We start from the raw sequence: 24,469 nt of genomic DNA, 5'->3' as shown, positions 1-24,469 counted from the left end.
AACACAATCACTGAATATTAATTAACAAAATTAACGAATAAAAATTTAATATTTTTTAATTATTGAAATTCTTCTGCAGCTCCAAAACGGTTCAAAAGAGAAGAAATATAACAAACAACATATTTAAATAAAATTTATATTAATTTAATTCTTGGTATTTAATATTTGGCTTGGGTAATGATGAGGGTTTATTCATGATCTGATCAAGAACTCATTTTTTTTAAAAGATTGCAATGGAGATATTATTAAAATGCATGAAATATTCCTTGGAAATTGCACTTTTATTGGACATCTTGCTGTGTTTTGGCATATATAAATAATATACAAGGTGCTTATCAATAACGATTATTGACGAATCGATTAGCTCAGAGAGAATATTTTTGGCTTTCACTTGTATCGATGATCTCGATGGTGATATCAATGAAGTCAACATAAGAATACTCATTCAGAGAAACACATATACAACTACACGCGTTGGCATTCGAATAACTTAACTATTTTTCATGGAAATCACGTTATTTTCAAGCGAGAAAAAATAAATATAAGTTAGGAAACTATCATATACTTGCTCCTGATAAACTACGAAAGAGATTTTCAACTGTTTTGCTCTGGAGGTTGGTCACCGACGCTAAGACGGCGGTAGACGATTGTGGGTTCTCTTCACATTCCCATGCTACTACACTATGCTTTTAATAGATTTTTATCTCAAAAGTTTAATAAATAAATAAATAAGATTGATTATTTAATTAATTACGTTAACACTTCCTTGACTTTTGAGTTGTTGACAATAATGGTTAAGTTCCTAATTTTCACCAGTTTCCTAAAAAAAATCATTCGATCAAAGAGCACTTTCTGTGATGTTTCACTACACAGTAAAAAAATTTACAAGGATAACCGTTGGTTTGCTTTTTTACCACGATTATTCTTGTAAAGTTACACAAATTATGTATTTCAGCAAAATGTGTAATATGAAATGTGTAACTTAAATTTGATGTAATTGAAAATCGTGTAATAAATTGCGAATGATTACACAATTGTGTACATTTTTCTTACATATTTCGTGTAAAATTACACAGTTTTCAGACAAAATGTGTACAAATTACACAAATGTGTATCAGTACACACGATTACATGTTTAATGTAAAATTTGCAATAAAAATCATGGTAAAGCAGCCAATAATTTTTTACTGTGTACCTTTAAACGAAAAACTTGGATGTTACCAACATTTGCAAATAATTGAATGAGCATTCCTCTATATTGACTTGATTGGTGATATTTTATTTGGCGCTCTCGATGTGCTGGAGATTGTATTGGATCTCAGAGCTATCGGGCAAAGCACTCTTGGCAGCTGCTAGGTATGATCTCGCCTTCGACCGTTGACCGGCTTTCGCCGCCAAAACTGCCAGATTATTGAGGGCGGCGCCATGTGAGCCATCGCAGCTGATACATAATCTGAGGCATCTCCGTGCAAGATTAAAGTCACCACTCGTGAGTGCTGCAAAGCTGCAATTGTACCAGATATCTGCCCGCTGTTCCGTGGTTGTGGCCAGTCGGAAAGCTCTCTGAAAGCATGGCATTACCAGATCCAGTTGCCCGCCATAGAGGCAGCACAGTGCAATGTTGCAGTGAAGCTCCGCACTATTCACTCCCATCGAAAGGATCCTACGGTAATGCAATAGGGCCATTTCTGGCTGATTCCCGTAGAAATGATGAACTGCGATACAGGCAAGAGCTTCACTACTCGTGGCATCAAACTGAGCAACAAGCCGGTACATCCGAACCGAAGCTGGGAGATTGCCTACAAGTTCCAGAATACGCGCTTGCTGAATAAGAAGACTCACTTCACCAGGAAGTCTCTCAAGAGCAGCTCGACAGACTTCGAGGGCAGCAAGAGGCTGGTCAATTTTAACATAAACCCTAGCCAGGAGTAGGACGACATCTGGATGAGCACATTGCGTCAAAGCTGTTCGGAGGAATTGTTCAGCCTTTCTAGGATTTCTCAAGGTTATCAAACACCTTCCCTTCTGCATGTTCCACCACCAGTCATCCTGACTGTTTTTACTAGTTGCAGCATCGCAGAGTTCCAGTGCCTTTCGAACATCTCCTTCATGGTAGTAGAGGTAGCTGAAGAGTATCGGTGCCACAGTTTTCTTGGCAGCAAAAAGAACTGGATTCAGCCGAGTCACATCAATTAGAGGTCCAGCTGGATCATGAAGAGTAAAAACCGAAGCAGATCCTAAACGAATATTCCTAGCAGTACCAGATCGAGAACCTGTGCGAGGAGCCGTTCTACTAACCATAGAAGATCCCGGACGCGTTTGATTCATAGTTCCAGGCCGTGCCATTCCTGTCAGTGGCCTCCCCGCTGAGGTAGTTGGACGATTTCCAGTCTTAGGAATAGCGCCTGTTGTTAATCCTGATGATGTCCTTAAAGTTGTCCCTGGTCGAGGAGCTGTGGCCAGTCTTGAAGTATCCAAATCATCGGCTTCTGCTCAAAAGTTTCTCTTTTTTTAAATGATTTTTCTTGTGGTTCATCTTCTTACCTTCAATCCCATCATCAGCTTCAATATCATCCAGATAGACGCGTTGCGTCATGGCCCGCATCTTCAGCTCCCAGGCTCTCTGAAGACGCTGGTCTGTGGCATTTTTGAGCAGTGTATTGCAGACTTCAATGCATTCGTCATATTTTCGTTTCCGATAGAGAGAAACAGCCTCGAAGAAAATATCCATCTTATATCACATGAAATTCAACTGAATTTGTTTACAAATACGGTAACCAGGGGAACGTTCTGTTGCGCATGGGAGGAAAGGATTGCAATAACTTTGGGAAAACAACTTGTGGAATACTGGGAATGTGGGAATGCTATAAGGCTGTTTTTAAACGAATTCCAGAAGTTAGTGAAAAATCGATTTTAAGCTATCAACGTAGAACCGGTAAAAGAGTTAAGGACTAGACTTCAAACACCCGTAACTCTGGTAGTACTTTATCAAATTTAATTAAATAAATTGGAAATTGAAGGTTTCATAAAATAGAACGTTAGAAAACATACTAATTCCGGGTATTGATCGACAAAGGTAGTACGAATAGTAGGGTGGCACAGTCATCCGATTCTACGGTACTTCTAATATTTAGTGTACCTTAATTTAAAACAAAAAAAATGTTTTTAAGTAATAAAAATGAAAATACCAATCCCAATACAATATCCCGTGGTAAAATCAATCACACATAGTCCCAATAACTTTAAAGGCTTTTATAAAAGAATTAGAAATTTGAAATCCACTAGTAAAGCCAGAGAATGAGACTCAAGTTTCTTTCATTTATTCTCATTTTCGTTATTGACTAATTGGTTTCGTATTTCGTATCCTTTCGATTACTTTGGGAATTCATTGGGATAATGCCAGATTGAATTGAGGATACTATAATGGGATTGTCTTTTTAGAACAAACTACAGTATCCCGTGGTAAATAATTCTAAATTATTTTAAATAATTTTGCGGCACTTTAGGAATATTCCAACTTGTCATTGAATATAGTTTCGGGAATATTAGGATTCAGTAAATTATTTATAGTTAGTTTAGTTGTGCTTAATTTAAATTTAAGTTTTTTTCGATGTAGGTTGACTATGTTTCGTATTATTTAACTGTCAAAATTAAAATCGTTGTGTTTTACCGAGTTACCGTAATTACAAGGTCAAAAGGATGGAATTTTTTCCACAAATTGCTTAAATAGTTAGATAAACTATCTTTAGATATATCTTAAAAATTTCAGAATCTATTTCGAATTGAAATATTTACGAAAATACAGGGGCAAAAAATAAGGGGCAACTATTTTCAAGTGCTAGGATGAATTTCCAAAATTATTAAGTTCGTTCTCTCCGCTTTGCTTTACAATTTCTTAATTGACAAAATTAATGAAAAAACTTATTGGCCGAATAAAACGAATAAAGTCCTACTCTTTTCACAATTAAAACTATTAATTTGCAATAAATGAAGTTCTTTACCCTAAAATACTTTATCTTCATTTATCTGTGATTAATAAAATTCTTCAAAGATTCAATCTATGGATAAAACTCTCATGCTCATAAATTTCAGCATTGCAAAGTTTTTTTTTTCATTGAGCCATGCTTAAAATCTACTTGCTTAAAACTGGCTTAAAATCTACTGGCTATAAATCGGTTTATAACCGATTGGAACCAGTTCAATTCTGTCAGGAATTCCAAGACCTTTCCAACGAGCCCCAACATGATAAGTTCGGTTAATAAATTCGATCTCTGAAGCCATTTTAAGCAACGAACCTTAAAAAAACCGTTATTAGCAATGTTTGTACATTAATTTCTTATACAGTCGAATATTCCCATAAGCAACTTCAAAAACATATCCAAAATTTAAAAAAAGCACACTACGCGTTTTCGTGTAATCCCCCAAAAAACATGGTTTTGAATGGAAGAGGAGGGGTGGGGGGGAAATGAGGAACATATTAATGGTCCTAGGGTCGGGCTAGGGGGATTCCCCGAAAATCCTAAGTCTCTACACTGACTGAGTGAGAGAAATCAGTTAGTTTTACTCTAGAGTATTGATCCAAAATAGGCGTAAATATTACCCTTTTCAGGTGTATTAGGGGTTAAAGTTACCCTTTTTCATATTAATTTTACCCTTAATAAGGTGTAAAATTAAGATTAAAAAATGTTGATAAAATTTTTAAACCTAAAAAGTGTTAAAGTTCTGAGGAAAAAATGTTAATCGCACCCTCTTTTTTCTCAGTGTATCTTTAATTATTTAGCACCCAGATATCCGGACACATCGAAAAAGAGAATGTTCTTCTTATTTTTTATTGCTCATTCTGCTAAATTTAAGCAAAAAAAAATGTCATAGGGTAAGTTGCATAAATTGGAACAATTTCCGGAGGCTCGAACTTTGATACAAGATTAAAGACATTATAAATACATTTTTCCCTGATGACATACATAAATTTGCTCCTTGATTCTTCTAGAATATTACCGTTTCATGGAAATTCTTGAAAAACAGTTTGAAAAGTTCTTAAATACAAGAAAAATACGTGAGTGCAAAACAATATAATTTGGACAGGGTGGGACAAGTTGGACGTGGGAATTTGGACAATGCGTAGGGGAAGGTTGTGCAAGTTTCAAGATTTTTTACTGAATGCCATACACACTGAATCAATTGTACCACTAGGGTAAAGTGTATAATTAAAAAGTAAAAAACATTAAGGCTTAGATATATATTATTTATTAAATCTTTTTCTTGGATATTTTAATTTTCTTGCTTTGCTCCTTTTCTTCTTTTATTTTGAACCTTTCTTCCTGTTTCTGAAGTCTAATTCTTTTTTTTTCTTGCATAGCCTCTTCTTTTAGTTTTCTTTAATCATACGAATTGTCACAAAGAACTTCAAACATGAATTTAAAAACTCCATAGAATAATAATAGATACCTGTCCACCTTTGGGCGAAAGCATTACACCCGTTTCGTCAAGATTAAAGACGCGATCAGGAGGAAGTTCCAGAAGATCTTTGGATTTTAAATATTCATGAGTTTTCTCAAACCACTCAGTGGTAATACCAGCTCTTTGGGTTGTGTATGCTTCTGGTGTACGAAGTCTCAATTCTGGGTATCTGTTCAAAAAGCTCTTGAACCAAGAGTATCCTGGCCTTCCATCGGTGAACTCGTTGACAATCTTGAACTTCTTACAAATAATTTGCACAGTGTTGAGGACTTGATCTTTTGTTATAGGATGCCACTTGTCACTGCATCCTAAGATCCATTCAACGAGCTCATCTTCTATATCTTTTGGCAGCGTAGGAGGCCTTCCCCCAGAGCATTCTTCCGGACATTTCCCGGTCAGCTTATTAAAAAGTGTTGTTCTTGGCACCCCAAATAATACTGACACCTGACTTAGTGACTTTCCTTGACGAAAAGCTTCCAGTGCTTTGTTCACTTGGTCTTGAGTATAGGATTTGTACTTTTTCAATTTATTTGCATTTTTACCCATCTGAAATAAAAAGAAAACCCCTGCAATACAATCATATCTCCGGATGTCCAACTTGTCACTTTTGCTCACGCTTCAAATAAGCACTTTTTCTTCATACAGTTAGTAATTATATCAAATAAAACCATTACGTACCGTTAACTATCGAGATTAAACACTTTATTCCACTAAAATTTGCCAGAAATATTGAGAAATGTCAACAGAACCGAAAAACCAAAGTCACTCTTCTTGTGTTTTTATTAGGAAAAAATGGCCGATCGATGTATTTTTTCGACGGTGAAAAGTTACACTGTCAATTGAGGTGAGAATTTTATACGTTAAATCTTATTCATATGAATGGATTTTCACTTTATTTGCAGCACAAGGAACCAAATAATTAAACTATAACATAGAAAAATATACTAATTAAAATTTAGTACTGTATTTATCAAGAAAAAATTGCCTGTCCAACTTGTCCCAGCGAAATTTTTCAACTTTTGCCATTGTCCAACTTGTACCAATTTACCCTATCTGAAATTACTGTTGATTTCTTCTTGTGCATACTAAAAATTTAGAACAAATTCTAGCCTGTAATGTTAATCACAGTTCAATTTTTAGTACTAAATTATCTACCGGAGCTCTTTGAAAAAACGCAGAAAAAGAACAACTTCAACACATCGATTCTTCAACGTACCATCGTGGCAGGATCTCCATATTATCTCTGAACATGGATGAATATTTCTGAATTAGAAGTCTTGCTCACCCAAAAGTAAGTTTTTCAAAAAGGGTCTTCGAAAATCAGGTCAGAACGGTTGAATTTTTAAGATTTTATATGAAAATTTCGGAGAATATAGTTTAAATGTTGTTCTTTTATATGCTTAGGAAATTTAAATTAAAATGTAACCTCTTAACCCTTTAAGGACGATTGAGTCAGCCGTGACCAATAGAGAAAACTATTTTTCGTGACTACCCAAAGTTCTTTCTTCCTAACGTTTGTACGTAATCGTGAAGTGAAAGGTTGTAGGAATCTAGGATGTTTTTTGCAAATATCCAACTATTTGCTGTATAGTAAATATTTAAGAACAAAAGTGACGAATTTTCAATTGACCGCACTGATAAATGATTTTTATTATTTTTTTATATTTCCAATTTTTATTAAGGAAAACCCTTTTGGGATTAGAAAGTACACTACGCGTACGTAATATTTTTCATTAGAGTAAAAATTATCATTTATTGGTGTCGTCAGAAAAAAATGCTTAAATTTTTAAGCTATTTTTGTTCCTATCGTTCATAAAAGCAAAAGATATGCCAAACTAGACTCTGTTGAATTGTCTTAGGCTAGATGTAAGATATTTAATTAATTTTGTTTATTAGTTTCCTTTTTATTATTGATTTTCGATCAGAAAAAAGCGTCTAGTCCTTAAAGGGTTAAGTCTTAGGTGTATCCAACACACCTAAGATAGATAGTAAGGGTAAATGAGCTACTATTTGATTTTAGAAAACCTTAAAATAATGTTTGTTTTTATAATTTAAAGATCTTTGGGAACTGGGCTAAACCGTCTAAACCTTTGGTCTGAAAGCCATTATGTGCTAATCATACGAGAAGATCCATTCATTGTTTTTCCATTTTGAATTTTTTAAATAAAAGTTACTTCAAATGCTTGGATGTTATGCCATTACGAAAATCTAGCAGAAATTTCCAATTTTGACCTCAAACCGATTTAGAAAAAATAAAATAAAAAATTGTTATCCACACTATAAATTGCTAAGTTTATGATTTTTAGAAATCTATTTTAGATAAAAATTAAAGAAATGCTAGCTGTCCACAAGTGTAAATATCCATCCACCCTATGAACATAAAAAATATACTAGGAATTTCAAAAAGTTTGATAGTTTCTTTGTTTTCCAAAAAATTGCGTGAAACCGCTAATTTTTGACTTTCTGATTCAGGAAACTCCCTTAAAAAAAGGTGAAAAAACACAATTTTATTTTATAATCCTACATTTTTACTAACACTTCTGTTTACTTTAAATTAGATTTTTCCGATCATTTATAACTCCCTTGGTGGAAATTGAATTTTGGACATAGGGGACAGTGGGGCACCTTTGAATTGGGGCAGCTTTGAAATTGGGTTTTTTTCTTTCATTTATTTAGTGGAATTGAGTCTTATCATAACGTAATTTAGTTTCATATTTTGTCAGTAGAGATAACTTTTATCAGGATAAGGTCCAGTTTCGTTTAAAGACAATGGAACAAAGGCCCAATTTTAAAGCTGACCCAATTCAAAGGTCCCCACTTCCCCTTATGATTTTTTTTAATTATTTAAGCCTTGAAAAAGTTTAAAAGATTCCTTTCAATTTGAACTCAAATTTAAATTTCACTGTATTTCCATTTAAAAGACTCTTAATTTATTTTTTAAAGTAAATATCGCAGTATAATCTAAAAAAAAGTGTAAGGATCTCATTGAATTTTTATTGCATTGTTTTTGTTTTTCTTTTAATTTTTTTTTTTACTTTACTCTGCATTTATTGTATTTACTCTGCTCCCAAAAACAATTGATACGAAAAATCTCATACGAAATTTTCTAGCAAACGTATGATTTTTCTCGAAACCGAAAGAGTATTTTTTTTTAATTTTATTTTTTATTTTTTACGCTTTTCAAGTGAATCTGAAATCTTTTAAATGTTGGATAATACAGCTGATAAGCTGGATAATGCTTTGTGTCTTTACTGTGAAGCGCTGACAACCAGGCGTCTCCATTAAGTGCACCAGGCGTCCCCACGGCATTCACCCGGCGGCCCCACTTGGCCGTTTAACTGATTGGATCATGAGATTAGGGCACAAATCCACTGTAGATGTGATTAAAGTGTGGTGTCGTGAATTATGCTGAAGCTATCAAGTCTGAAATTGCAAATCAATGTAATAGAATTACATTGTGGAGTGTTTGCATGTTTCAAAGTCATGTGGGGTTCTCTCCCACCTCAAGCGAATATTTGCCCAATGGAGCAAAGATAGAAGGTGGATGGGATCAATAGTCTCAAGATGGGTGATTTAGTGTGCGATTTCACGGACGAAAGTGGTGATCGCTCAGTTTGTTGAGTCCTCAAAACATAGATTACAGACTCAGTGGGTGGAAAATAGTCAAATGAGGTATAAAACACTGCAAAATATCAGAATGCATAGCATGGTGCTGAGTTAAAAGAGCTTCCAGTTACTTTTGTGCATCACACATATTTTATTTTAATGACTCCAAGTGGCGAATATTGTGATAAATTGGAGAGTAGAGCTTTACAAAGTGTATGATATCCTCTAAGGCGTTTTGAATGGTCTGAAAGAGTGCTCAAAGGACTCTTTTCTTCTCACCTTATCTCTCCCCCTCAAAAGAAACATTTTACAGTCTCTCCATAATTTATCTCGAAGCTGATGCCGCAGGGAAATGAATTCAGTGGAAATGGAAAAAAGGACAAAGGAAAACAACCAAGAAGCAATTGGGAAACGAGAAAGGACAACGTGTTGAAAATAGTAAAAAATGAGAGGCAAAAGGCTTCCTGGCTTTGCAAAGTGCTCGAATTTGCGAACTTGATGGAAATGTTAGAACTTGTTCTTAATTGTTAAGGATTCCAAGACCTTTCCAAGTAACCTAAATTTACCTAAATCGCTCGAGAAATACTCTCTGTAGAATCTTTTAAACCCTTGACCTTGAAAAACCGTTAAAAGGAATTACTCAAGGCTTTTATCATGATGACGCTTTCTTCTTAAATCGTCTGATTGACAAGGGATCGCCAAAATTCTTCCCCAAGGGGTAAAAGACCAAAATTCCAAGGTATCAAGAATAAAATCGAGGGATTATATAAATCTATTGTTCTGTGTGCAGAATTCGAGCAATAAAAGGGAGCAAAATGCTAAATCGATTTCCACCGTCCGCGTCAGAAACACTGAATGAATGAAACTCACACAAGTTCAATTACCTTGTCTAAAATATTCCCCCAATTCACAAATGTACATCTGAATACGGTTTCTCCGTCTAAGTCCTTGTGGGTGACTCAATTCCAGAAGGGATGGCAAAAAGGAGGGTATATATATTGTTAAAGTTGGGGAACGCACATAAAGTGTTCCTTGCTTAAAGCTCTTCTTAGTCATGAAACTTTGATTAAACTTTACACTCACACAAAAGAACCATCTTGCAAACATTCACTTTGCATACCTTCGCCAAAACCTGCACAAAAAAGTGTACATAAATGTATGGGGGGAATAATCAATGGATGGGCGGAGATTGAGGTGTGTTCAATTGCAAAGTCGAAGATAGTCTTTAGGACAATTCAAAAAAATTACTTTTTGCATAATTAAATTTCTTTGAACTTTTGTTCTTAATTGTAGACAATTAAGATCGGACAAAAAGATCAATGGAATAATGAATTTGACGTCTTCATTACTTTGGTTAACCCTTCCTGGACGATAAAGCATGGTGCAAAATCAATAAACATCAATGGTTTCAACGAAATACTCTTTATGATTTTCTTTAACTATATCTAAAACCTTAGAAAATTCATCAGGATTGGATTCGATAGTTTTCTTACTTTTATGGATGATAAGGACAAAAATAGTCGAAAAATTTAAGATATTTTTCCGACAAAACCAGTGAATAATAGTTTTTGTTCTTATGAAAAAATATTTCCATTCTAGTTTATATTTCCAAAACGGTTTTGCTTTAAAAGTAGAAATATAAGAAAAATAATAAAAATCGTTCATCAATGCGGAAATTTGAAAATCCCCCACTTTTGAGCTTAAATATTTACTACATAGCAAATAGCTTTCTTTAACATTCTATTTTACAAATAAGTAAAAGTATTTGAAAATTAACTTTAAGTAGAATAAAATTCTCACGATACTTTGAAGCATTTCTGTAGATACCTAAGGGAGAGTAGGGCACCCTTGAATTGGGGCAGCTTTGAAATTGACTTTTTTCTCTTATTTTTAAAAGAAACTAAATCTTATCACAATTTAGTTTCACAACCAGTTACGAAACTGAATTGCTTTACTATACGGTTCAATTCCATTTACAAATTGGATAAAAAAGCTCAATTTCAAAACTGCCCCAATCCAAATGTGCCCCACTTCCCCCTACTAATTTGCGAAAAACATTACAAATTTGTGAAAACAAAATTTCATGGTTTAATTTATTTATATCTTTGTCTTAAAAATGACTTTCTCTGCAGACATGAGGAAACAAATTTTAAATGACATTCAAATTGAGTTTTAGTTCAGTAAGAACAAGAACCAAAATTGAATGATTTTGCGGGAAAGTTTGTCTAGGTTTGTCAATTCTATAATTCTAAGATTAGTGTTTATGATCTTTTTTTATTGTATTTTTGTGTATTCAAAAAATTGGATCATGTTCTTATATGACTGGCATACACCTATGAAAAAGCTTCAACACCCTTTTGCCCTAGAGATAGGTCACCGAAACTAAGCCGGCGGTAGACGTTGACAACTACACAGCCTTTCATCTAAACATCTAAATAAAATTATACTTCGAAAGACCCGTTGATAAAAAAAATATCGTTATATTTCAAAAAGTAAGCAATACTATAATATTTCGCAATTTTTAATCAAAATTCTCTATTTTATTTTCCATAATTTTGTCACAAAATGATTCCTAAGATCTACAAAAATAAGAATATTTAATGTTCTTTTAGAACGTATAAAATATTCTTAGTTGTTTTGTTCTTTGAAATCATTTTGTGACAAAAATTGAAGATTATACGCTGGGGATATAGGTAAGGCTATGCTATAAGTAATACAACAACTATAAACGATTTTTTGCCTAAATATTGAAAATCATACCTTAATATATAATGAGGGAAGAACATTTTTTTTTTAAAAATTAGAAAATTTAGTAAGTAGGGTAAAGTGTATAATTTGGAATTAGTTTTACAAGTTGGACAATTCGCCGGTATAAGTTGGACATGGCTTTTTTCTTGATAAATACAGTACTAAATTTGTTTTAAAGCACAAGGAACCAAATTATAAAATTAAAGCATTAAAAATATACAAATAAAAATTAAGTACTAAATTTATCAAGACAAAAAGCCCTGTCCAAATTGTACCACTGTCCAACTTATACCACTTTACCCTAATGAAATCCGTTTCGATCAGCAAAAAAAGTGTATTAGTTCATGATTTCTAAATTTTCCTAACTAATCCTCATTTAGGGGAAAGCTCGCGACCTTCGTACGACTCTAGCTTCGGACAACTCGAATTTTTTGTCTTGTCTTGGAATGAGTCAAATTCATTTAAAACACATAGAAAAACTTGAATTGTTCGAAACTTGAGTCGTCCGAAGGTAGCGCGCTTTCCCCTACACTGACGATTTTTAACGAAAAAATACTTATATTCTGTTGAATCCTCATAATGCTTTGTAAGCTTGTATGACCACATGCTCTTGTATTGACAATTAATGTCTAAGGGCCTTATAAAGTAGAAAAACTAAATGAATATTAACTAAACTTTAATGCACATAAATCCACTAGGCTTTTCTTAGGTGTTAACTTTAAAATATTATTCCAAAAATGATGTCGTAAAGCATTTACTATAAAAATTGCCCTATATATACGTATATTATTGAAGGTTAATAAACCCAAGAAGCAAAATAGCTGCCTTATAGAACCAAGTATCAGACAAAACTTTTAGTGCACTTTTAAAAGACTTAAAGTGAGAGATTTCTGTTGAAATTCCTATAGAACCTAACCGCTCCTAACCAAGAGCGTTATAAGCAAATAAAAAGATTTTCTCATTCTTTAAAGAATGTTTCAATAAATGGCCCAACATTCCGTAAAAAATCGACAATCACTTAACTTAACAGATACAGATTTACCGATACTATCGATTCGATACTGTCGAAAAGTTATCATTCCACCCCTGGCTTCTCTCTTGACGACAGGGGTTCGACTAAGCTTCAGTAATGTCTTGTGCCTAGGGCAGATCAAGATCTTTTCTGACGCACTCTTTTTGTAAAAACAGTTGCATTAACGGCATTGCACCAATTTCGCTATAATTTTAGGAGAAAGCGCGCTACCTTTGGACGACCCCAGCTTCGAACAAGCCATTTTTTCATTTTACATTTTTTCCATTTATTTCTGTTAAGATCTATGGATCAAATCCATTAGAAATACAGAAAATAAATTGGGTTGTCCGAAGCTTGAATCGTCTGAAGGTTGGACGTTTTCCCCTAAATACTGCCCTTCCTCGTGATTTAGTAAGCTATATACGGGGAACTCAAAACCATTTCTCATCTGGGCTTAGCTAATTACTTACTCTTTACGTTATTTTTTCTAATGTACTTGTCTTTGTCACAGTTTAATTTGTGTTTTTTTTAATTAAAATTTATTCAATTTTTATTTATTTATTTATTTAATTAATTTAATTTTTTTGTGTTTTTTTGTCTTGTCACGAAATTATTGTAAGATTGATTTTTTCCCGCGTCTTAAATGAAACTTTTCACAGGAAAAATATTCCAATTCGTAAGTAAGTAATTAAAAATAAAATAAAACTTAAGAAGATAAAAACTGAAAACGGTGTATATCTTCTTAGTTATTTTTTGGGTAATAATACTTGACGACTTACCAAATGTAATTTCTCCTGTCAATTTTTACCAAAATATTGCCCTATCTTCTGCAGCCCTTTTCGTGGTAAATTTTATGTTCTTTATTCTACTGCAATTTTTTCTGACAGATCGGCGTCCTTTATTGTTTTTGGTCTTTCGATCCTCAGTGTTGAAATCACCACTTCTGAGGCGTTATACCGATTTTTGCGAATTGTTTTTAAAATATGCTGTATTATTGAAGTTAATACCCCTAAGAAACTGTCTAGATGTTGCTCGCTTGAGTAAACTAATATTGAAAAAGTATTTCAGCTGCCTGAACCTGCTGTAGCCTCCCCTATATTGTGTTTATTATATTGGGCTCATCTCACAACATTCAGTGATTTCTAATTTCTTGTTAATTCTTGTTATAGTTCTTTTTGATGATATGTACTTTTTGATATTTTTAAAGGTTATACAGCAACTAAATATGTTACTAAAACATATACGCAAAATAAAAAAGAAACATTTTTTATTGGCTGCTTTGGGCAAATAATAATTTGCAGTATAGTCACGTATCTTTTTATAGCACTGTGATATCGACAGTCACAGATTCTCCATGCAATTGTGAAGATGGCAGAAAAAAATGCGGGGAAGTTTTAAACCTCTGAATTTTTTTATACTCTCTAAATTTCAATTTTCACACTCAATTTATCATATATGAAGATTATGTATATTGACAACTGTTCTCAAGTATCATTTGAAATCATTCTGTGATTGGAATATTATTTATTTTTATGGGCCTTTTCAATAAACTGAATAATTTTTTTTTATTTTCCCGTATTCTGAATAATATTCCCAAAATTGCTACTTTGCTCCTAATACGAAATCAATTGAGAAAATGTGGTATCAATGAAGCGTAGGTATTAGATGGAATTGATAGAAGCAATTGATTTGAATATATTCATTACACAATTATATTCTCATACGATGTAGTTCAATTTCATCATGTACTACAAGATTTATTTCACCAAATCAATCTTTCCTCCAATATCAATAATATGATTGAATTATTGGTGCATGAAATGCAAATGTGACAATTATTTACTATCAGTACTGTTTTCCCAATTGAAATTCAAATTTTGCCAATTTCACATGGTTAGATAATGTATAAATTTAATGTTTAGGTTATGTATTTTAATTGTATTCCTCTCATCATATCTTGCTTACAAATAAGATACGAACCAATTGATGCTGGTACGGGAAGGTATTATCCCTTCGAACATTCATGCCTTTAAATAATGTGAGTTTATTTATTTTTTTTATTTTTCCTATGAGACTTATGCCGGCTTCAGACTGAAGGTTTAGCCTAGTTTCCGAAAGTCTCAAAAATCCAAATAACAAGCAATTTTATTGGTTTTTCAAAATCTAATGAATCATTTGCCCTTATAATACAATCCTAAACAACAATTTCCTTAAATATCTTGTCGGAAAAGGAATTAGGGGAACTAAGCCATATGGCTAAACTTCAGGTCTGAAGCCCGTGTTATAGATTCCTACTGAATTAATACACTGAGAGAAATCCGAAAAAGTTAAAATAACATTCCGGAAATGTTAATTTTACCCTGCAGTATTGATCCAAAATCGGTGTAAATATTACCCTTTTTAGGTGTACTAGGGGTTAAAGGTACACTTTTTCATGTCAATTTTACCCTTAATAAGGTGTAAAATTAACATTAAAAATTTTGATATATTTTTACACCAAAAAAGTGTTAAATTTATGTGGAAAAAATGTTAATCGAACCCTCTTTTTTTCTCAGTGTGAGCTCTCAGAAATTGTCAGAAATTCACAGTATTCGAAGGCATGAACGTTCGAAGGGAGACCACAGTATATTCCCATTGTAAATTATGTCTAATTCACATTTTTAAATCTAAGCATTTGGAAGGAATTAAATTTTTATACCATGAGAGGTTCCACTACTCTAAAGTCCAAATTTTCTGCTATCATGAAACTTCTAAATTTTATAGTAACATTTCCTTCTGGTTTTCTCCCAATTGAATCAGGAAACTTATCGTGAATAATCAAGGGAGAAAATGCAAGTGATGGATGGAAGGCAATGACTTGGTGAAAATTTGGACAGGATGAGAGGGTGACTATAGCTTATCCCCCCCATGGACTTTCTTGAAAGAAAGTATCAAACTTTTTCTTGGATTTATGGGAAGTTTATAGCCACGGAAACATTGGGGAAATTCACGCCAAGATTTTACCATTTGCAAGAAGTACAAACCACATTCAATAGTTTTATGCATTAATATGTAATTACTCCAAGGTGTGGAACAACATTCTTCCAGTGAATTTTGTTGTACACCCTCATTTTTCGCATAGTTGGAAATTTTGTAAGGGAGGAATTTCAACACTCACCTCTTCTAAGTCACATGTGTGATTTATTTACAAAGGAAGCGAAAGGGGGTATTTTAAAGAAGTAGAGGAAATTCTCTGTACATCATTTATACCCGCTTTAGTTTACGTGCAGACCTATAAATAATTTCCGAAAGGAGTTCAATTTTATTTTGTTTTTTAAACATTGTTCTGAATTATAAACAAGCTTTTTTTAATTTATTTTATGCAGAAAACAAACAATCGAGAGAACAAGGACCAAAGTCTTCCCACAATTTGAGCTTTCTGTTTTCTGATTATTAGTTCTCTTAGTTCCTTACTCCGTGAATTCTATAATGTAAAAATTACTGGATAATATTTAAACATCTTTAATGGCATCGTGGAAAAAATCGCATAAGATATAGATTTATAAATATAATTAATTTCTTTAAAATAAGTCACAGAATATGGACATATTTTACGAACTTTTTGATATACACTTTGAACCAATATGCCCGAAATATCTTAGTTTATTATTACAATATTTAAACAAGACATTCATGGACTGTATGTTGCTTTTATGTTGAGCCTGAGGAATTCTATTTACACTATTTACATCTCATCTACATAACCCAACTCGAAATAGGCTCTCTGTAACGATAAGAATTTTAATAAACTTTCTTAGCATATAAATGATTCCCTTCGGATATACTTCCTCAAAAGGTATACCTCCTGCAAGAGTTCTTAAAGAGTCTGAGAACCACATAAGTTCATTTATGTTTTTCAGTTTCTACATTTTAGATTTGAAATCTTATTGTGATTAAAATTAAAAAGAAAAACTTGGATCACAATAATTGTGGCTAATTGTGGCTAACCAAGCCGTTTTGCAGAAAAAGACAGAAAAATTAGCTCCCAACTATTGTTTCCAATCTGATGAGTGTAAATTTAGACAAAAATACTGACAATATCCAAGATAATAAACGGAAAAAAAATGGTCAGTAAAAAGTTAAAAGTGATCAGCAAAAAATTAAATTTGATCAGCAAATAATTCGAAATAATCAGTAAAAATTTTCAATTTTGTCAGTAAAAAGTTAAATTTTGTCAGTAAAAAGTTAAATTTGGTCAGTAAAATGTAAAATTTGGTCAGTAAAATCTTAGAATTGATCAGTAGATGTATTCGAGTAGATCAGTAAAAAATTAAAAAGTAATCAATAAAAAAAAATAAAATTTATTTATGTTTTACTGCTCATTTTTAATTTTTTACAGACCAAATTGAATATTTTTACTGCTCATTTTTAATTTTTTGCTGACCACTTTTTACTTTTTACTCACTTTTTTTTTATACTGATCATCTTTAACTTTTTACTGATCATGTTTTATTTTTTACTGACCACTTTTTATTTTTTACTGATCGTGTTTCATTTTTTGCTGACCACTTTTTGTTTATAACTGACAGCTTTTAATAAAGTACTGCTCCTTTTTAATTTTTTACTGCCCTTTTTTTAACTTTTTACTGCCCTTTTTTTATTTTTTTACTGATCTTTTCGAATTTTTTCTGACCAAATTTGACTTTTTACTGCTCTTTATTCAATGCCACTGTAGGTGATGCTAAGGGCTTTGGAAATTGAAAGAGCCTGAGACTTCGGGATTCAGAGCTAAACCATTCAGAGGAACCCAATTTCCAATATAAAGTAGATTGCTGTTCATATGAGCAAACATAGCCCGATGTCAGAAGGGTCTAGAGAGGGATATCTCCTGTGATTGCCAGTGAAAATCTTAGTCACCCTAAAATGAAAACACTTTTTTGGTTTTACCCAGAGCTTTCGATCCTGATGAGTATGTTCTTCAGTGGTTGGAAGGGCATTAGATTAGATTAGATTAGATTTCAGTTTATTTCATGCCTTTTAGTCCTACAGATCTCTTCTTAAGACTATATTTGATACAATTGTTTTTTTTAAATCTTAGATTTTCAATTGCAACCTTCCCTTACAAACAGATGAAAAGCTTACAGTGTTTTCCTAATTAGATTTTCAGTTTTTTAACATTTATTGTGTTCCCATTTTTTTTTTAATTTTTGTGGAAGACTGTTATAATTTATAATTACTTTATATTTTACAGAACGTATTCCGAATTTTGTAGTTCTAACTTTCCGTTAAGTACATTTCCTTTGTTCCGTCTCTCCTGTGTGTGCAATTCTAACTCACTCATTGAAATTATTTACTTGCACCGAATTTCTTTTCGACATTTTATAAAGGTCTTTTTTGGATAATTTTTAAACTCACTCAACTAAATTGTGTTTTCAGAGTCTTCCAGAGTCTGTAGAATTTAGATTTGGCCACTACTAGCGCTCAGGTAAGTCGCAAGTTGACCAAGAAGCAATGCCTCAAGCACTTTGAACGGAAAGGGCAGTAGATTGATAGGCCTAAAATTCGAAGAACCAACTGGATTACTAGCTTTAGGTATAGGTATAATTAAAGCAGACTTCCATAGGGTAGGCAAAGAAGAAGATACGATAATAAAATGAAAGATGTTAGTCAACACTGGCGGTGTGACAGGAAGGATAAGTCGGATGAAAGCTAAGAAGACCTCGTCATCCGCCTTAGCATAAGATTTGACACGTAAAATAGCAAGGATAACATCAGCCAACACACTTTCGAAACTAAAACCCTCTCAGGGCCCATGTGGCAGAGGTGGGCTGCTAACAGAAGTGGCCACAGACCCTGAAAGAGAACCTGTACTTTTTAGAAAATTCTTAGGGATTAGGTATCTATCTATGGTATATAATTGTCGCATATTAGTGACAATTCAAAGAAGTGTGCCTAATTTCGGACAGCTTGCAATGTCGAACGTTTCTTTAATTATACCACAATTTTTGATTTTCTAGCTATTGTGCAATGTCAAAGAAAAAGCAAACAAGTGTAGCCTTTAAAGTGAGATGCTCTGGAAAAACCCTCTGCTGAGAAACTTTGTGTCCGATATTGCACACAAAATAAATATCAATATTTTTTATTCATTACTACTCGACACGGCTTCAAACAATATTCATGAGAAGAAGTAATATATGATTCGAATTTATAATAAAAAAATGTTCTAAACTCAGAACATTGGTGCTCATGTTCCAATTTGTCAGAAATTTAGCACAGTTCCCCTAATGTGAATTGTCTCAATGATTTGCGAGAATTTAAGTTTCTTAGTTTTTAAATTCTTTTAAATCTAAACAAAAACAGTAAGTTTAACATTATGTCTCAAGGGATTTACTATCATAAGAACCGTAATAGCAACATTTTTCCCGCACGATGGCGCTTGTTTCTCCCGAGAGTGGCGCTGGCAACTGTTCTTAAGTTATAAGTGCTCAACTTCTTTATTAAAAGGCACTGAAAAATGAACAAAATGAAAAATTGAGTTATTTTAAATTATTTTTTTTTAAGTAGAAAATTTTGCATACTACTGAAACTTGGAACTGCATGAATGTACTTCAGTTTTTACTTTCGGATGAAATTCTACTAGCTTTAATTAAAGCCTTTGTCACTAACTTAAATAAAAAGGGATTAGAAGGTCTCCTTAGTGTTGAATAAATCCAATTTGAAGAGGCATAATCAGACACGTTTCATATATACCATATGCTACATAGCCATCAAGGTAAATGACGACGAAAAATTACACCGAATCTGATTGACTGAGGTGATTGATCGTGTAACTTGGATGGTGCGGATTAATTAAAACCACCACCCAACCACGGGGCAAAGAACACACCACAAATCCACCCACTGGAATTGTTCTCGCGGTATTTGTGGATAGATCCGGTACTCTATTGTTCTATGGACTTTCTCCCATTTCAGATTTGTGCTTTCTGGTGGCGTCTGAACCGATTCGAGTGCGTATTGGAGTACTTTCTAAGCCAGAGGATGGCGATTTATCTTGTGAATCACCTCAATCAATTAAATTGTCGTGCAGCAGCGGGGGCGAGAATCGCATGATAGTGTTGTTCCGGTGGAGGCCTAAAGAACTCTTCGGTGGGATCTCTTTGTGCCATGGCGATATCTCCTCTGGAGCAGGTAAATTAATAATTTGCTATCACATAGAGGAAAACATGCGAAAATGCCGACAGTGTGAATTCATTTGCTTGATCCCTTCGCGAGAAGTTGTAAGACACTTTAGACCCTGACAGATTGCTGAGTAACTCTATCGCCGGTTCTTCTCAATATTATTCTAAGATAATTTATTTATTAAAACAGAATCCTATAATAGACATGAGTGTAGTTGTTTAATGGTAAAGAATAAAAAATATTGAGTTTATAAAAAAATATTTTAGTATTTAAATAAAATACCTTGGGCAATGTTCATTTTTGAATGGAATGCTGTTGAATGTAACCATCGATATTATCACTCTTGTGCAGAATCACATGAGATTAGATCCACTTTAGCTGCGTGTTTTGGCCTCCCCTTTCGCAGCTATCATCATCCTTCAGGCCTCACTTCATCAAGAAGAAATGACCAAATGGTCACATTGAAGGCCGTCACTGAATGTGCTTTGTACATGAAATACTTGCTGAAATATTTGCTGAATCTTCACAAATGTCTCCCCTTCGACCACTTCACACAGAAATTATGTCGATGAGTTCGTCTTCCGTACCTCTATTCTGGTGACATGGGAATTTTCGTCTTTGAAATTAACTGTATTCACCGTATTCACCAACAGAAGGCAAAGGATATTTTGTATTGCTAACGAAAATGTCCTTTTGGACCATTTGGTCTATTTGAGTTGCTCTTCGTTAAGTGTACATTATTCCAAGATATTTGGACAGATACTTAGAAATGATAATAAAAATAATAATGCGGGCACAACATCCCGTATAGGAAGTAAATCTTCTCGTTATCAAAAGTTTTCTGTCTATCCATTAATATTATTTTTTTTATTAAGAGATGAAGGAGATGGATTATCAGAGTCCCTTGCTTTATGGAAGTAGGGTAAGATAGCATAATTTAAAATCATGTTTCATTTGGAACTTTGAGATTACCTGCCAGTTTAAATGGAAAAAAGAAAAAAAGCAATGAAACAGTACTCTCGAATATAAAGTCTTGTATTTCTTTGTGGTTTCCTTTTCCTCTTTGACCATCTGAAACTATGCGGAAATCTCAAAATTCTAAAATAGACATGACTCCGAATTATCCCAACTCACCCTAAAGGTAGTAAAGCTAAAATCGATTTACATTAAATTCCTAAATTTCTATAACAACTCAAAAGGGATTAAAAGTCTACGGAATATGTGTATCATAGAGCGAGTGCCCTATCAGTCAAATTAATAACTGGTTGATTTATTTATTAAGGAATTGCAGAGCAAACAGAATTAAAGGAAGAGCTCATAATTTTAAACAGGGTGCTTATAAGCATCAATGTTCCAAGTTTGAAGTGCGATATTTTCAATTCTAATTGTTTTTTTACAGTTTGTCACACTGAATTTTCAACAATGCAACATTAACTCAAGTCATATTCAAAATTTAATGTATTTAGTGTTAAAATCTTCCAAAAAGAACAAATATTTAGATAAAATTCATTATTCATCAAATATTGGAATAAAAATTCATAATTTTAATCAATATATTTATAGTGTCCAATTTTACCTTCAAAGTGTCCAAATTTAGAAACAGTCCAAAATTATAAGCTCTTCCCCTACATATCCAAAAACAGAATTAAGATTTACAAATTGAATTCAAAATTGTATGGCTAGAATTCTATATTCTTTTATTAGGGGAAAGTGGAAAAAAATCTGTTCTACAAACTATAGTCAATACAACTAACTATTTGTATGCATTGACTTCGATTAACAAAATAGAATTTTTGCTTTCGGAAAAAAAATATTCAAAGGCTACCGTATTCAATGGCAGACCACTTTTCCCTAAGGTTCTGCTTTTATTAGACCTGAAGGTTATTTATTTTTATAAAGTTCTGGGAATAATTTATAAAATTTCTCAATAAATTATAAATTATAAATTTTGTAAAATTATGCAAACATCGGATGAAGAATTAGCGTTATGTGTATTGATAGGGAACTCTCCGGCGGTGTCCAGTAGATTTGAAGTCACTTCACAAAGAAAAACACTTCTTCAATCTTTCCCAGAGCTTTCGGTCCTACCTAACCTAACCTAACCAGAAGGTAACCTAACCAGGAGGTAACCTAACCAGAAGACTCGACAGGTACTGAGAACACCCAAATATTAACAAATTAAAAAAAGAGCACAGCTCTTGATTTTAAGTGTAAAGTAAAGTAAGGTCACAGGTAATAAATACATTTCTATGGAGAGTGATATATAATATATAGTCCCGTCGATATAAGCCACAGATATACCTGACACAATTATTGAAAGAAAGTGTCAGACCACAAATGGTGTCACTATCCTCCGAAAAGTTCTGCTCCGTAGTTAAAGAAAGGAAGAAGAAGCGCTCTCGCAAGAAGCAAGCGAGTGTCGTAAGGTGTGATGTCCCGGAAATGCCTAAAGTTGTACAAAGAATAGTTTACCTTACGGAAAATTGATACTGCATGATCAGATAAGGACAAACAGATTTTGAGCTCCTAAAATGCCTAAAATCATAAATTATGAATCCAGTGGAGAACCTTTTCTGAGGTAAGACGACGATGGCCGAATTGTAAGGGAAACTATAAAGACGGAAATAAAGGAAATGCATTCTTGAGAGAAATCCGAAAAAGTTAAAATAACATACCGGAAATGTTTATTTTACCCTGCAGTATTGATCCGAAATCGGTGTAAATATTATGCTTTTTAGGTGTACTAGGTGTTAAAGTTACACTTTTTCATGTTATTTTTACCCTTAAAAATTAACATTAAAATGTGTTAAAGTTACGAGGAAAAAAGTTAATCGCACCCTCGTTTTCTTTTCAGTGTTGAATCTTGGTTACCCCCAGAACTGGAGATTTTTCATTGAGGTCATTAAATTTTCTATATAAAATTATCAGGTAATGCAATCGACATTCTGCTGCAATAAAAATCACCTGATTTAGTAACATGGGAAAAGTTCTTCTCATATCTCTCCAATAAAGTCGTTTTTTCAATTAACACTGAAGAAGAGGATGATGGCCAATTAGTCACGTGAAATGCACAAAGTGTATCGGAGTATTTCATGTGCAATATTAGAGCTCAGTGGGATCATCAAAGACCATGAAACTAGATCCAATTTGTTGTGACTAATTAAATAGTGAACCGCCTACACAAATGGCAAATTGAAAATTCTCGCGAGATTCTATTCTAATCGGCTCTTCAGTGTTCAACAGTGTGCGGAATGTAAATGATCACCTATTCCAATTTACCACAACCTGCTGTTCATGTGACACATTAATTTATCAATTGGAGTCCGATTGTAGAACACCATTCTCCCCTTCAGCAATTTACCATTTGTCTGTGGAGACATCAGGGAGACTTCTTCCACTTTGCAACTATTACATCTGACTGGACTGGAAATAATCTCTACATCTGTTTCAATCTTATGTCTCAATTGCCTCATTTGTACAAGTCTTTTGATGCGAGAGAATCTTCAGTATGGATCAGATTTAGGCTGGAGATACATTGATGAGGCGGCTGAAGATGAAAAGACAATCTTCTGAGGTGTTTAGTGAATCTGAGAGATTTTGGTTCCTCTATCTAAATAGAATCACTACGAATTTTATCTATAATTTATCGTCCGTCTACATGTTAATTGAGTGCTAATTTGTTGCCATTTCTTGTTTTATACAAAGTTTTTGTGTTAACTTTCAAGAGGCCAGGTATCTTTGACGAAGAAGTATGAAATTTTTCATAAATTGTCTTATTTGTAGGGGAAAGTACTGAGCTTCTTGAGGGTTAAAGCTAATTTACCTCAAGAAATGACTCTGCTATTTTTAGAAATCGATAGCCGCCAAATTTAGCACTCACTCAATCTATTGATATTGATCAATCACATCTCTCTTATACTTTTCCCTCCAAAAAGAAAATGTAAGAGTTCAAGTTCATTGCACACATTCCTTTCTTGTCTCCGCCAAAGGCAATATTTTTCCCCATTCAACCATTCATAGATTCGTAAAAAATATATTGTCGTGGGTTTTCTAATAAGACATAAATCTACCATAAAGTACGTTGAGATTCGAAAATATAAATTCTGTTTTGATGAAGAATGAGAAGGTGGAGCAAATTTATTTGCGTGTCAGACAAGAAAAGCTAGTAAATGTTGTTAAATCAATCATAATGAAAAGAATTTTTAGTAGAAACCCAATAGAGCAGAAAATTGAACCATTTTTTCTCATCCAATAAAAATTGCCCATGAGCCTAGATGCTAAATTTTAACCACATAAAGTTGAGTTAAATACCTAAAAGTTGAAGAATGTGATGTGGGCTACATATTACAAGTGAGAATCGATGGCCTCTGAAAATAATGAAAGCTGTTTCAATGTTTAATCAGTGCTATTTTGTTCTTAACATCATTTTGCAATTTTTTAACACCTGCTGCCCGCAAATTCGTAATATTGCTTTTCTACACTTTG

The 24,469-nt window shown here is 33.3% G+C and overlaps 1 protein-coding gene and 1 long non-coding RNA gene across 2 annotated transcripts in view; one reads left to right on the top strand and one right to left on the bottom strand.

Annotated features, from left to right (window-relative positions):
* LOC129806679 (uncharacterized) overlaps nt 1-20,175 on the top strand; it is a 39,999-nt gene extending 19,824 nt beyond the window's left edge. Inside the window, exon 3 of the long non-coding RNA XR_008752199.1 lies at nt 19,778-20,175. This is a non-coding gene — a long non-coding RNA (uncharacterized LOC129806679). The remainder of the gene's footprint in view (nt 1-19,777) is intronic.
* Nucleotides 1,140-2,731, bottom strand: LOC129806678 (tetratricopeptide repeat protein 8). Its single transcript, XM_055855447.1, has 2 exons — nt 2,545-2,731; nt 1,140-2,486 (listed from the first exon to the last, which is right to left on the bottom strand). Exons 1-2 carry the CDS (start codon nt 2,729-2,731, stop codon nt 1,279-1,281), a joined length of 1,395 nt encoding a protein of 464 aa, XP_055711422.1. The 3' UTR covers nt 1,140-1,278.
* Nucleotides 20,176-24,469: the final 4,294 nt, after the last annotated feature.

This window comes from Phlebotomus papatasi, chromosome 3 (genome assembly GCF_024763615.1).
Source record: "Phlebotomus papatasi isolate M1 chromosome 3, Ppap_2.1, whole genome shotgun sequence".
In the NCBI taxonomy this organism is placed as follows: Eukaryota; Metazoa; Arthropoda; class Insecta; order Diptera; family Psychodidae; genus Phlebotomus; species Phlebotomus papatasi.
Note: the sequence above shows the minus strand (reverse complement) of the source record. Positions and strands in the feature narration are given on the sequence as shown.